At 45.7% G+C, this 15,821-nt stretch overlaps 1 protein-coding gene across 1 annotated transcript in view; it reads left to right on the top strand.

The window, feature by feature from the left end:
- Positions 1 to 2,412: 2,412 nt before the first annotated feature.
- PIK3R6 (phosphoinositide-3-kinase regulatory subunit 6) overlaps positions 2,413 to 15,821 on the top strand; it is a 48,924-nt gene continuing 35,515 nt past the window's right edge. Inside the window, exons 1-3 of the mRNA XM_048491935.1 lie at positions 2,413 to 2,555; positions 13,612 to 13,801; positions 15,479 to 15,608. Coding sequence (XP_048347892.1) covers positions 15,554 to 15,608 — 55 coding nt within the window. The 5' untranslated portion in view covers positions 2,413 to 2,555; positions 13,612 to 13,801; positions 15,479 to 15,553. The remainder of the gene's footprint in view (positions 2,556 to 13,611; positions 13,802 to 15,478; positions 15,609 to 15,821) is intronic.

The raw sequence follows: 15,821 nt of genomic DNA, 5'->3' as shown, positions 1-15,821 counted from the left end.
CTGATAACATTAACTAAAACCAAACTGAAATGAAAACGTTTTCTCTGTTCCCATGAAGGCGGTGTCTAGTGCATGAGGGAGGAAGTTCCATACCCTTGGGGTCAGGATTCCCAGTGTGCTATTGTGGGCCATCAATTAGTTTCCTGGTGCCTATTTGCTATTTCTCCAGAGCATCTCTGTCCCAAAGCAAAAAGTTGCTCCTGACTTTCCCCCACCTCACTAATACAGGAGGTGTGTAAGAAAATCCCTGGAAGCCTCACCTTTGTGTCTGCAGGGAGCACCTGTTCAGTAACATCTGCCTCGATCATAGGAGGATGCTTTGGTTGCAGCCTCCCAACATTTTGTGATTGGCCGCAGCACCTTGTGGCAGAAGCCATTTTGTGGTGGGTCTCACAAGACTGGGAACCAACCCTACTTAGCATTTGTAACTGGGCACTGGACCTCTGATGAAAGTGGCATACTAAGAAAGGCCTTTGCATATTTATGTTATTAAGTATATTTCTATCTCTTTCTTCCAATACCTCCCAGGGCGAATTACACAATTTAAAAATGCATCCAACGTTACAATAAAAACATCATCATAACAGATAAAATCTCCTAAAAACATACCTAAAAGCAATTAACTAAATGACAGTCTTAACCAGGTGCCAAAAGGTTATAACGTTGGTGCCTGTCCTACATCTAATGAGAGAGCATTCCATAAAGTGGGGTTATTGCATAGAAAGCCCTCCATGCAGCCCCCAGCCCCATCACCTCAGAGGGGAAAAGGACTGCTGGCAGCACCCCCCTCCCCTGTGATCTCAGCATCTGGGCCAGTCAGTATGGCAGGGGGCACTTCCGCATGTAGTCTGGTCCCAAGCTCTAAGGGTACCAGTGGGCTATATAGGGATAGGCAGTCCTACAGATAATTGTGCCAATTGTACTATTATACTAGAGGCTCCTTTGTCCTGTAATATTTAAGTCAAATCCTTCCTTAAGTGCTTCCTAGGTACTTTACTCCTCGGCATCCCTTCTTGGTTTCTTCTCATTTACTTCTACCTTTTCCTATTCAAATTGTTGCTTAGTGCTTGGCAAGTTTACGTGATATCAGTTTAGGGCTAGGTTAGAAATACTTGAAAGGCCCAGAAACAGTTGCATAAAGCAGCAGCTGTCTCATTTCTGCACCCCTCCTGCTTCCCATAACCCTGATAAGCTGCAAAACGGAACAGTCCTGTGTAGAAACCTCAGAGACGCTTTACCCTTGTACTCAGACGAAGCCTGTTTTGGATAATTGCACTCCGTTTTATGAAATGAATGTGTTTGACAATCAAACGCCTTCTGTTCACCTGTAACTATATAGGAGCCCGTTGCTGAATCTGTCTGGTTCAGCACCAAAGGACGCAGATGCCTGCTGAACAGGTCTGCATCATGTTGTTGTAGATCCACTCTTGCACAAAATGCTGCTGATCCAAACAAATCAGTAGGCATTGACATCACTAACAACCACTTCATACCAAATGGCAGGATTTTTTAAATTTATGACTGATTTATATGATTTGTGACTGTTTAGCTGTTCATGTAAACAATTGCCTGGTGAGCAGAGCAGCTGCGCAGTCAGGACTGGGGAAGAGCGGAACTGACTGTTGAAAAGCTGGGTCGTTGTTTGCTGACCATCCCTACTGTTTACTGGACAAAAGGATCTGACTGTCCCTCTTACCAGCAATCATCCCATCTCTTCATTGCAACCACTGTTGTTTGGAAGACAGAGCCCTTCTTGGGTCATTGTTTCTAATCACGCTTCTGTAGAAAGCACAGCCTTTCTGCTTCAGCCCTTTGTCAAAACCCCTGGAAGGAAAGTGTTCACAATTCCAGACGGAAGGTGGTGAGCACAGGATGAGCACACCCCATGGTGATGACAGTAGTGAGGGATGTGGTGGAATGCACAGGTGAGATCTTCTGTTGCCAGGTACTGCCAGCAAGCTGGCCAAGCGGGCCGAGCAGCTCCAGAGGACAAGCGCCTGCCTGCCTGCCTGCCTGCCTGCCTTCCTCATAGCAACCTTGTGTGTGTTTGTCTCTGTTTAGCAGTGCTGGTTTCCCGCCAGGGCGATGTCATGCCCAGGGCGCCCAGCAGCAGCACCGCCGCCACCGTTCCTTGTGTGAAGCTCCCGCACTCAAGAGCAGGGCCCGAAGGGTGGGCTGACTCCTGTCCTCTGCTCTTCGCGGGGGCTCCCTCGCCGCCGCCTGCCTGCCCGCCTGCCCGCCCGCCTTCCTTCCTTCCTTCGCGCCTGGCGCTGCTGAAGATCAGCCAAAGGGCAGCCGGCTGAGCTCGGCGCTTCCTCGCCCCGCTCTCGGCGCCGGTGGTGCAGGGGACTGACCCAGGAGATGGGCGCAGCCTTTTGCTCGCCGGACGCCAGCGGAAGCCCGATTGTCCTCTCGGAGGCGAGGCCAGGAGGCTTCCAGTGACTTCCTGAGCAGCAGCAGTCAGAGGTCCCTCCAGGTAGGAGAAGAAGCGCTCTGCTGGGACGGGTCGTGGTGAGACCCTCGCTAGACGGCGCGACCAGATCTCCTACCTACAGGTACGCCTTTGCATGAACTTTCTGCTCCTCCGATTGGGGAAATTGAAGGCAGATAAGGGGCGGTGGGCGCTTAAACTATTGCCCCCCGGGACATAAACTCTCTGGGTGCGGGAGGGAGGGGCGCCTACGGCCTCTTAGGGTTGCCGCGGAGATGTGGGCTCCTCTTCAGAAAGAGCGATGAAACTCGTCCAAGAAAGTGCAAGGAGTGGGGTGGTGGGGACGGGACGGATCGGGCTCAGTCAGATTCCCAAATCTCCCGCTGGCAGGTTGCAGGAGGACGAGGGCGCTGATGCCAGATCGGGGAGAGAGAAGCAGCACGGTTATTAGGACGGGGGAGAATGACTTGTTTGGGGGAAGGGAAGGGAAGGCGAGCGGGCGGGCAGGCGGGCGGGCGGTTGTTGGGCTCAGGGAAGGACTTGGAGGGAAGCCATCCTAACAGGATATCTCTGTTTCCTTTTCCTAATATCATGCCGGGAGAGGGGGGGAGGGGAGGCATCCGACATCCGCGCGGAGACGTCCCCGGTCCAAACGAGCGCCGAGGTAGGAGCAGCAGCAGGTGCTTCCAGGCTGGCTCAGGGCTGGAAACCCCGCGGCAGAGGTGCCTGTTCTCTGTGGCGCAAAGGCGCCTCGGGCTTGTTTCGATACAGTCCCGAAAGAGGCGTGGGAAAGATTGTGGCGGCTGCTGGTGCTGGCAACAAACTTAGGGAAAAAAACTTTGTTCCCCAGAGTTGCGTAACAGGGAGGGAGCTTGGGTTACAGGAGCCTTTTAAAAAAAAAAAAATCCCGAAGCACATTTCTTTGGAAGGCTGCCCTCGCTCAGGCACGCCCCCACGGCAGCTGCTGGGCTTCCCCGGGCCGCGCTATTTATACGACGGAGGGGCTGCTCACCAGCGCCTTCACAGTTTGCTTGCTCTCAGCTGAAGGTGGCAACTGGCCCGTTGCAAAGCTTTGGTTCTGCCTGTTGGGCTTGAATTAAGGGCTGATTTTCCCACGTGTCAATCATCCTTTGGTGGGCACATTTATGGATTTCCATGCATGTGAAGCAACCAGAGGTTTTTGGGAAGCTGCAGGTGCTTCACACCCACAGGACAGTAAGAGGGTCACCATGCGCACTGCACCACCCACAGGTGTCTCCTTCCGTTGGATGAAGGCCAGAGGAATGGTGTGCACTAATGTCCACTCCGAGTATGTTGGCTGCTGGAATGGAATCAAAACCGATGCGCAACTTCACCATTTCAAAAGTGTGGTTATGGTCACTTTCTGTGTAGTTACTTTCGAAGGCTAGGGAGGTGAAATGGCAGGATATAGCCTGGTCTTGTCAGATCTGGAAAGCTAAGCAGGGTTGGTATTTGGATGAGGGTCCATTGAGGAGGACCCTAAGGAAGGCAGTGGCAAACCACCTCTGCTTCTCACTTGCCTTGAAAGCCTTTGCTGGGTTGCCAAAAGTCAGCTGGCACTTGAAGGCACTTGTGGCACAGGCATATCATTCCAGAGGACCACTGTCCCATGTTTTCTCGCAACTGTGGATTCATTTGTGCCATGATAGCTTCTTATCATCTCACTGCAACTTCATGGGTTGACTGTTGTGACTGAGCACACAATGGTGGGGGTGGGGAGTGTTATTACTGCATTGTGGCTGACATGAACATGTTGCAAATGAGGCCACATTATAGCTTGCATCACCACCTGACCCACTGCTGTGGACTGCAGCATTCCCAATTCCAGCTGCTCCATGGTGCGTTTCTACAGCCTGCAACCAACAGTGGAAACAACCCAAGTGGTAAGCAAGAGGTCAGACTACCATATGTGCAGGGTCGGATGCCACAGAAGAAGTAAACTGCTCTTAGCAAGAAGGCTGTAGGACTCATTTTCCTCTTTAAAACACATGAAGGAATCATGTACTACTGAGCCATTGTGTTAGTGCACAAGCTGCATTCCAGCTCTTCGGGAACTTCAGAGGCAGATGCATCGCCAGTAATTTCAAAAGAACAGTTCTTTTCTGCCTTGGGGTGAGATGAGGAGAGCATTCGGCAGGCAAGGTGTAATGCGCTGTCCTGTGTTTGGTTTTCTTAAATTGTGTTCCATCTCAATTCATGACTGCTTTTTATGGAGCTGATTTGGCAACCAGAACTGGAATCCTCACCCCCTTTTAGTTGTTTTTCTGAAACTGTCAATGGAAATGGGAGGAGAAGTGCTACATTTCAACCAGCTGTAGCTTCCTGTAAGCCCTTTTCTTTTCTCTAAAAGTAATTAAATATGACGAGCTGGAAGAATTCTCTGAAGAGCCATTAACATCCAGGAATTGGTCTACATGTTCCTCTGTGGCAAAAGAACTAAAGTCCACAAAATGCCTGTTAGACAGACAGACAGAACTGGCTGTGAGTATTTTGACAGGAAATATGCAGAAATAGTAAATGTCCACCACTTTGCATATCTAAACTTGGGGGCTGATGATCCACTTGCAGTCTCTTTCATTCTGCATTTTATCTACCAACCTGCCTCCCTCTTCTGGGCAAAGGTGCGACTTCCCTTCAGTTTGTCTTAGACAATGACAGCATTAAAATCCAGCAGATGGCTTCCTCCCCTCTCCCCCTCTTATGATGTTGCTACACTTCAAATGTAAGATATGAAGAGAGACAAATATATATCATGAAAAATAAATAGTGTAATGATCTTGGACCGTTTCAAAAGACTGTATTCATCTGATCACCAGGGCTGGACGTTTGGTTAGGGAGAAATTTTCTTGTTCTTCCATGAAGGATCCTGGTCTTTGGAGTACAGGGACATGTAGTTTCTGCTTCTGAAGGTTATAGGGAAGAAAGACAAGACAGAATGTGTGAGGGATGGGTTAAGGGGCAGAATTGGAACGTCTGCAGAGAGCTCTACAAGACAGGGCGTGCTGGGGGGCATGTCTCAGCTGGATCTTGGGCCTGATAAACTCTTTTTCAGAGGGATCATTTTACATTCAGGATCATCTTCCCTTCTGAGAAATATGGTACTTTCTTATGTGTCTCGTGAGTCTTCTGCTCCCATCAATTTCATTAAGTGATAAAGAGTTCTGTCTTATGGGGGAGGGGAATCCCCACTTCTTGCTTCCTCCCCATCATTCAAAATTTGATAACCTTTTGTCTGATAACCTCAGATTGTGATAGTGTAATGATCCAACAGATTGCTTACTTACTTTCCCTGTATTTCCAGAGGCAATTCTTTCATTGAGTTATCTACCTATCCTGTCCTTTCAGCTCTGCAATATGATTTCTGATATGGAGCAACCTCAGTGGTGGGATTCAGCAGGTTCGCACCACTTTGGCAGAACTGGTTGTTAAAATGGTGCTTGTAAGCAACCAGTTATAAAAATATTTGAATCCCACCACCAGAACCAGTTGTTAAATTATTTGAATCCCACCACTGAGCAACCTGCACTATACATAGCATTCCAAATGAAGCAACACCATAGCTTTACATAAAGGTAGCTTGGCACTTGCTGCTTTGTCTATAGTCTCTTTCCTAATACTCCCTAGAATGGAATATGGCCTTTCCACCTTGATCAGAAATTTATTTATTTGAAACATTTTTATGCGCCCTTTCAACCCAATCAAGATTCACAAGGTAGCAAAATACAAAAACACTAAAATATTTGAACAATTAAAAAACTATTATAATTATGAAAAAAATCAGTTAAAACACAAAAACACACAGTGCTAGGAGGGCCAGAAACACTCTTTGGGGGTATGCCAGATGAAAGAAAAAGGTCTTCACCTGCTGGCAAAAGATCCCAGCAAGATAAATACATTAATCTTCCAAAGGAGCAAGTTCCAAAATTTTGGTGGCAAGACCCTTTTTCAGGTTGCCACCCATCACGCTTCAGATGCAGGTGTGTGTTTCGGGGGGGGGGGGACTCCCAAGGATAAGCAGGATGTGTAGGTAGGTTTCTATGGAAGAAGGCAGTCATTAAAGTAAGTGGGTCCCATGCCATACAGGGCTTTAAAGGTCAATATCAGTACTCTGAATTGAGCCTGGGTGCAAATTGGAAGCCAGTGTAGGTGGAACAAAACTGGAGTGATATAGTTCCTATGAGCTTCTCAGTCAACACTCTGGCTGCAATGGAAAACTGAAAGAGATCTTAACACAGAACTTTGGGAAGATAAAGTTCGAGTATATGCTAAAATGGCCAGATTTACTAATCTTGTAAACAGACAGTCAAAACAAAGAGTTTGATGAGAAATGGGAACAGTATTTTTTATTTGAAGCTGAGTCGATTATGTAAGAATAACAATTTTAGTAAGAATATTAAGTTGTTATTAAGATATAAGTAACTGCTTATTAGATACTTAGTGCTGTTTTGGAATTAAAGGTTAGAACTATCTTATCACCTCAGTTTGTCTCTGTTCTTCAGATGCCTTTCCCTATCCCTTCAGAAGTTTTTCAGGTATGGGAACCTATATGATATCTTCAATAGAAAACACTGATGCAAAGAATTCACACATTTTCTCTGCAATTTTCCTATCACTTCAGTAATCTTTTTACATTTCTGTCATGCAAGGGGGCTTGTGCTGTCCTAACTGGTTTCCTGCTTCTGATGTACTTAAAGACATTTGATTGCTCCTTTTAGTAATATAATTCTCACCTTCAGAGCTGTGCAGTGAAGTATACATGAGTGTATAATATAGTATAGTGTATAGCAGTGATGGCGAACCTTTTAGAGACCGAGTGCCCAAACTGCAACCCAAAACCCACTTATTTATCTCAAAGTGCCAACACGGCAATTTAACCTGAATACTGAGGTTTTAGTTTAGAAAAAAAAGGTTGGCTCCAAGGTGCGTGCTACTCGGGAGTAAACTTGGTGGTAGTCGGTGGCTACCCCGCGAGCAGCAGCCGCCAGCCTGCTCCAGTCTCCAGCAGGTCCTGTGTGCACCTGCAGCTCTGCCCTGCGCTGCTCCAGAGCCTCCAGCAAGTCCCTCGCGCACTGGTCTGTGCCTCTGTAGCATCTCCACCTCCTCTACCCCTTCCCCTTGGGCAGCAGCCACCTGGAGCACAGGCACCAGCCCACCCCCCAGCCGAGTCCTCCCTGCTCATGCGCACGTCATACCCAGCGGCCCAGGCCAGCCTAGGTATGTGTGTGCATGTGGTGGTGGTGGGTGGGGGTGATTTTCCACCCCCCACATGACGAACTCTGTGCGCTTGTGCCCACAGAGGGCTCTGAGTGCCACCTCTGGCACCCATGCCATAGGTTCGCCACCACTGGTGTATAGTATAGTATATAGCACATGGCAGGGTATAATATAGAGAATATTTGAATATGAACCTCCTCACCCAGCAGTTAAGGTCCCTGGGTGACCTTGGGCCTGTCATTCTCCTTTAGCCTAAAATATTTCATAAGGTAGCTGGAGGAGCATGCTAGGTGGAAATAGAAGGGCAAAGAACCATGCATCTTTCTTTGAGCTACATAGAGGAAGTGCAGAATAAAAATGTGACAGTATTTTTCCTGGCCTTATTTTGATACAGTTTGTATTCCCCTGAGCCCCACACCATTATGGAAACACCTCCAGGTGTTAAAGGAAACTTTTAAACCCTTTGTGGTTTCTTTGATTCTGTTCATTAGTCCAGTGAGCATCTTCTTGGCCTTGTTTGGATCTTTCTTTATGGAGTGAATTCTATCTGCTTGTCAAGTTTCAGTAAGTTGAAATAACCTCAAAGCCTTCTGAAGAGATACCTTTCAGTTTCTTTCTAACCAATAGCCTAATTTTTAAGAAGTTTCTGGGAAACTTTGACTTGCATATATGTTGAACTTGAAAGTGTTTTTGTGTCTGATTTTGTTCATGATCCTGGCACCATTCTTATTGCTGGGAGCTCTCTATCTGTTTAAATTCTGCCTCTGTAAATCTGGCATCCCAGATACCTGTGGAAACTATATTAGGGAGCAACAGTGGCATAGTGGTTAAGAGCAGGTGTACTCTAATCTGGAGGAACTGGCCACCTGAACTGTGGAGCTTATCTGGGGAATTCAGATTAGCCTGTGCACTCCAACACATGCCTGCTGGGTGACCTTGGGCTAGTCACAGTTCTTCTGAGCTCTCTGAGCCCCGTCCACCTCACAGGGTGTTTGTTGTGAGGGGAGATGTGAAAGGAGTTTGTAAGCCCATTTGAGTCTCCTTTTGGAGAGAAAGGGGGGATATAAATCCAACCCTTCTTCTTCTTATGTAATAATCTCTCACTCTTTTATGTTTGGTCCCATTTCAAAATGAGTTGTTATGCAGGGTTTTGGGTTTTTTTGTTTTGTTTTGCCTCTGGTGGCTGCTGTCAAAGGATAGTTACACTTTTTTTTCTTAACTATGTGTTTAGTTGTGTACTGTTTTTAACTTGGTGCTGGACACTTATGATGATTGTGTCATTGAAGCTTTTGCTGTTTTGTTAGCTGACTACAAATATTTTACATAAATAAATGAGTTCTTTCTCTTTATGCTATTTGAGACCCTAGTCAAATACGTACATTAATTATTTTTGAATAAGGGACATGGCAGTAAGAACCACATGTTACATACATGGTGTGGCAACACCAGTTTGGGAATCTGCCATATTACTAGCCCCTAACCATTTGATTTCTTTCTTTTGAAACATGGCTAAAATAATGTGGGAAGCAGCAATGTCCCAGCAGACCTTAAACCATTCAGACAGACCTCACATCTTTGTGCTTATTTGTATTCATTGATCTGCTATCTGTCCATCTATCTGTCTACATATTTTACTTTTCTTACACTTGCAGCTTAAAAACAAAATCTGTAACAACTAATAAAGGACAAGAAACAAGTCAAATAGATTAACAGTGATCTACAGCAACATTTTCCAGCTATTTAAATTAAACAAACCACCATCAGGGACAATTCTGGACTACTTCTATGAAGATATTCCATACTCCTGAGGCAAGTTTCAGAAAAGGAAGATGGTCTTACACTTTCAGTGATCATCCTTATCTCCTGCAATGATATCCAAGAAGAAGATTTCATTGGGCTGGGTACCTGTGGGGAGAATCAGGCTTAAAATTATGGGTCAAGCCAGGGTGTCAGACAGTCATTGAATACCAATATCCAGGGAAATAGAAAATAACTTGGGAGTTAACTAGTAATAGTTCCTTTCTCTTAATGTACTAATCTCTCTTTTTCTTTAAGCCCTGAGGCTGTCCACTTTCTTGGCAAGTGTTTTCAGATAGTATAGGGGCTGGTGTAGGGCCCTTGGCACTCCAGAAGTGGACATTCGGCCTTAGTCAGCCTCGTCCATGCATGGGCCAATTGGCCATGCTGGCAGGGGTTGATGGGAATTGTAGTCCATAGCATCTGGAGTGCCAAAGGTTCGCCTCCATTGGTATAGGGTTTCCTTGAAGATCATGTTTCAACATGATTGCATGCTCAGAGGAAGATGGCTTGGAAATTGATTTTTAAAATCACAGCAAAAGTGCTCAGGAAAACAACAGAGGGAAAATGAAACCAAATGGAGGGGGGGGGGGAAGTGTAGAATAATTAAAAACCATAGTATTTAGCAACAAGATACACTGTAAACAGCCCGTGCAAAAAGGTTTGGTTTTGTTAAGCAGGAAACCTCTGCTAATGAGGGTCCTTGGGTACAATGTCAATAAAAAAACACTTAGGTCGATTCCCCACAGTCAATTAATCGTGTGATACTCACAAGAAATATCCAGGTTTCAGCAAGAACTCCCCACTGCTTGAGCGACGAACAGGGATTCATCCTGTTTCTGGCGCTCGTCCTCCCCCTTATCCCGCGTCCCAGCAGAACCTGTTTGCAAGTACAACTTTTTCTCTTAGCATGCTTTTGATTCAGTTTCGTGGGAAGGAACGGGGGTCCAATCTGTGTTTAAAATTGCCACTGTGGAGCATGACACAAGTCTAGCAACCAATCAGCTCTCGGCGGGCGCTGAGCAATTCACACGCAGCCTCTTCCAGGTTTCGATTTCGCTGTTGGTCTTGGTGAGAGATGTTAGCATGATGAAAAACCACTTAAATATTAACCGTTCACCCTTCAAAATGAGCAAAAACCCGCTTAGCACTTAAACATTTATCCTTGCAAACGAGCAAACCTTAGGTTAGCAAGTAGCAGGGAAAAATTTCCCACCCCAAAAAGGTCCCGCCCCAACACGGCATGCCAGCCAATCAGGAGAGACCCACAAAGGAGATTGCATGGTTGTAGGGATTGCTACATTTCTGGGATCCAAGATAGGCCTACATGTCTTCGCTGAATACATGCTGCAGTGGGGAGGTTGAAACCCCGATGAAAAGGTGCGGTTTCTTTACAAACTTGGTTTGATCTAGATAGAATTTCCCCGTGGGGAATTGACTGTAATCCAGGGTTTTCCTGATGTGAATTAAGCATTTATTGAAGGCTCTATGTATAATACACTATAAAACAGTGTGATTGCATGCACGATACATGCATACCTGGTAAAAGGCATGGATATTAGAACACCAAAAAGATGTCTATGGCTACAGCAAATAACAAACCATGAGCACTAAATAATCAAGGAAGGCACGAGTTCACAGTTCTAAGCAAGATCCCAGCAAAGGGTGACGTGGATAACAGAAGAGAGACTTCAGAGAGATGAGTTTTAAACCTCCATGCGCTGCAAATAGGTTGTCAGATAGTGAAATCAAGTTTACTGCATATTAGCCATTCTAAAAAAAAAAATTCTTGCTAGGTCAGTTTAGGGCAGTTTGAGCCAGATTATCACTCAGACCATTGTATTACTTTCAAGTCTAGATTTACGGATGTGCAATTGCTCTCTTGGGGCACTTGAAAAAGGAATGAAAGTTGAAGATTGCAAACAGGTTATAAGTGTGATTCCCAAAGTGAGAGTGATGTGGGAGGAAAAGGACCCCTCACCTTCCTCACACACATCTCTGTAATCAAATGTAGTATCTCCTGTGACTGTTTTAAACTAAACAGAAATAGTAAAAGATCTTGTCATAGCTGGATCGCCTACATCACATATGGTTTAGCCCAGTGGTGGGATTCAGCAGGTTCGCACCACTTTGGCAGAACCAGTTGTTAAAATGCTGCTTGTAAACAACCAGTTGTTAAATTATTTGAATCCCACCACTGCTTTAGTTCTTATAAACAAACTGTAAATCCAAACTTTCTTTTTCCCAGCCTGTGTGCAAAATGGCCTGAATATAAATATGTCATATATGATTCTTTCCTGTAAATCATAGGGCACGGCAGAGGTGTAAGTGTAATTGGTCAGTGTTGGCATGATTTCTTCTTTATCTTTTAGTCATGTTTTCTGTGAGCCAAGGCCTTGGCCAGATGGGATACAAGAACTCTTTCCTCAGAACACTATGCCCAGTGAATTCAGGAAAATACCCTCTTTGTTGCCATTTCATCATTTGCAGTTTCCCTGTAATGTTTCTGACCTAGAAGACAAAAATGCCCAGACATTTTTAGTATTTTTTATAATGACACAGCTGAATAACTTGAGAGCTTTGTGGGCTGGAGTTTATTTGTAGCTTTGGTGGTCATTGTAGAGGAGGTGTGAAGAGGAAGCCAGGCGGTCTGTATTCATTTCCTGCTGAACAGGGCCCTAAAAATAGACCAGCGGAAAAGTTGAGGTGACAAAGGCTCCATAAGGTGTTTCTACACAGGCCATGTGATTCTACATTAGTGGTTGATGCGCCTCATCAGATGCAAAAAGAAGGTTTCATTATCTCAAGGTATAGATGCTGCTGGTACAAGTGGAGAACTTGTAAATGTATTTGCTATGTTCCATTCAAATATTATGTATAATTCATCCAGTTTTTAAAAAATTGAAATCTTAGCAGCTAGAATCCAAAGCTACTGTTTTCTATGTGATCCTGAAATTCTGACTTGGTTATAATTTGGAAGTTGCTCCCTGGATTTTGGAGGTTTGGTTATTTAGCACAATACCATGAGAACTCCTGAGTCCTTCATCCTAAATATGAATGGGACATTTTCAGGTTTGTGGGTGAGTTGCAATATAATGTTCTATCTATATCAGAGATCAAGTGTTAGAGAGTTCTGTGAGGCCATGGAGAATAATTTCCTATGGATCACTAACTGAGGTGCTCTTGGTTGCCTTTCCCATTTGATTGCCAAGCAGTGTTACATGCCAGGATCCCTTAAATGAGATGGGGGCCTAAGAACTTGCACTCTTCCCAATATTAGCCAAATGAGACATTTCTTAGCAGTTAAGGAGCACATTAAGTGAGAAGGTGAAAGAGCCATAGTTGAGAGTTTCTATATTACACCAAAAACCGTGGTTGGTCCTGTGCTTGTTATCCTCCCTTTCTTGTATAGGCAAATATCCAATATGTTCATTCCTTGTTACCTGCATAAGGATAACACTGCAATGAAAAGTAATTTCATGGCTATTTTTGGTGGCTCTTTATGCCTATTTGTGGAACAAAACTGTCACAAGCATCCCTGTATGCAAGCATGTATAGGAAAAACTAATGGTGTGAATTCACTCATATTTCAAAGACTAAGGAGACTGCACTTTCAGTCCTGCTACTGAGGAGAATTTGAAGCCATCTCTGTGTGTCTGCCTATTGGGTTGTACTATGAACTGGCTCAGGAAAAGAACTGCAGGAATCCCTGGGGTGAGAGCCAGGGATGTTTATGTGGAGGGAAGTCAAGTGGGTTTGTTTGTTTTTTGCAGTATGTGCCTTGTATTTGAAAATAAACTCACACAGCAAAGTGCTGGGGCATCCACAGTCATCCCAACAGAATGCACAGGAAAGCTAAACACTGATGAGATGTGGGGGGTGGGGCAGCTCTGACATCGAACCAGCTTTCCAAATGCCTGCCAGAACAGCTTCTGTGTCAAAAGGTGCAGAAAGTGCTTGGGAGAGAGTCAGGTTTCCTTTCCATGGCTCTTGTCTCACGCTATCACTTTGAAGATAAGGATGTTTTCAGGACTAATGCAAATGTTAGAATAACTGGCCTAGTTTTACTGGCTTCCCTTACAGCAAGGAGCTTCTGGGCAAGGAGGAGTCTAAGTTTTCCACATTTTGATTCTTTCACATGCTTGCAGGTATTGACTGGAAGAGGCGAGGCTGGTAAAGCCAGTTTGTCTTGGGCGTGCTCATCCATGAGGAAGATTGGCAGGCTCAAAAGTAGTCCAGCAGCATCTCAGCTGAGAGTCAAGGTGTAGTTACTGGTGGCTGCCTTGTTGCTGTCTCCTATGACTCTTCGTTCTTCTCATGCACAGTGTCGAGCACTGGGTAAGTGGCACCACACTTTTGGTTCTTGGTACGTCTCCTGCTGTTACTCCTCTGGAATGTGATTTTAAACATTTATTTTAAGATGCTTATATTCCACCTTTCAGTGCAGCTCATTCCCAAGGGAGATTACACAATAATTCTTGGGATACTAATTGGAGAGTAAGTTCCCTTAAGGGAGCAGCCTTGTTAAACCCTTTGCAACTGCTACAACAGCCTGAATGTCAATCATGCGATGCAGTCATGAGGTGGATGTGATATGCGTGACTGAGACCTGAATGAGGGAAGGTGAGACTGTAGCCCTGAAAGAACTCCCCCTCTAGGGGGTCTGGTCTTTCATCAGTCCAGGACAAAGGGCCAGGGGGAGGGCTGCAATATTAATTTGGGAGCCCTTCTCATTCAGGGCAATCCCTACCCCAAGATTTCCAGCACTGATGGTGTGGGTCTGGGATGCTGATGAGAGTGTGGCTATTTTGTTGATGTACAGCCACACAGTTCACCAACAGATACCCCATTGAACCTATTGAAGGCAGCATCCAGGTGAGCCTTGCAGTACCCTAGACTGAAAGTTTTGGGGACTTCAGTATCCATTCTGATGTGGTCATCTCACAGGCTTAAGATCTAGTGTCTTCCACGCAGCACTGGGCCTCTCCCAAATTGTTTCAGGTCCCACACACCAAGTAGGGCACATAGTGGATCTGATTTTTAGGGTGGGTGTGGATATGAGTCTGATTGTTATAGACAGAAAGCTGTGGTCAGACCAATTTGACCTGAAGGCCCAGCTGGAATTCTGAACCACTCCATGAATAAACAACCAGAGGGAAAACGGTGCCCGGAGACAACTCGCTAGGTCTCCGAGCGCTCTGCACCCTGACCCTGAAATGCTCTTCCAGGTTCTAGGCCCTTCTTCCCAGGGATCTCCTGGAACAGTCAGTCTAATGAGTCTGTACTTGGATCTTCAGTTTGACAAAGAGTTGCCAGTCTCCATGTAGGGCTGGTAGATTTTCTGGAATTACAGTGGCTCTCTAGACTGCAGAAATCAGTTCCTCTTCAGGGTGTGGGGAGGGCCTTTTCCTGCTAATTGAGAATGGTACATCTTACAGAGGTTCTTCCCTTCCCCAAAATCTGCCCTACATCTACAGGGTTTTCCCAACCTGGAGTAGGCAGTGGCAAAGCTACAAGGGGGTGGTGTGTGTGTGTGCACCAAACGTGCACCTGGGAGGTGCAAAAATCACCCCCTTCCCCCTTGCCCTGCCTTACCAGACCTGGCCCTGCCCTACCAGCCTTGCCCATTTTCACCTGGCAGAAAGCTGTTTTCTGCCGGCTGGAAAAGGCAAGGGAGGGCCACAGAGAAGGGGGCAGTGCCGCGGGGGGGGGGGGGGGACATGGAGTGCGCCCCGATTGCACTTCTGCCCAGCTATGCTTCTGGGAGTAGGTTACCATAGTTAGATAGCAGGAGTCAGAAGTTTTTGCTTTACTTTTACTAGCTCAAATGGTGTACTTGCAGCTCCTACAAGTCTGTTTTTTTCTACAATTTTCCTGTTAGATTTCTACTCCTCTCTTTCCCTTCTCCCCTTAGGACAAAGGTAACTGTTACTTAGGTCAGAGTCAAGGCTGTTGGGGAATGCAGTCACTCAGTCTCTCCACTTTCATACACTCAGTTGTCAACTTGTTTTCCAGAAGCAACAGAGGATAGAAGGCCATGCTGAGTGAAACCAAACTCTCTAGTTACACGCTTCTCCAACAGATATTAGGATGGATAAGCCCACAACCACGTCCAGTGGCTTTACTCCAACGGTGGAGAACCCAGGTTTGTGACTGTAAAGTGTAAGATGTCTCAGTAGGAAGGTTGAAGTGCTCCTGTTTTCACCACTACTACACAGAGGGGAGAAGCTAGATAATAAAAGTCTTTGTGTCAGTGTAAGGCCTCATGAGATCTTCAGCTGCAAACAATCAAGGCAAGCAATATCAGCAAAGATGGAAGTGACTAGATTGAGTTAATTGGTGGCCACCTACTCCAGGT

The sequence above is a fragment of the Sphaerodactylus townsendi genome, linkage group LG03, assembly GCF_021028975.2.
Source record: "Sphaerodactylus townsendi isolate TG3544 linkage group LG03, MPM_Stown_v2.3, whole genome shotgun sequence".
NCBI classification, from domain to species: Eukaryota; Metazoa; Chordata; class Lepidosauria; order Squamata; family Sphaerodactylidae; genus Sphaerodactylus; species Sphaerodactylus townsendi.
Note: the sequence above shows the minus strand (reverse complement) of the source record. Positions and strands in the feature narration are given on the sequence as shown.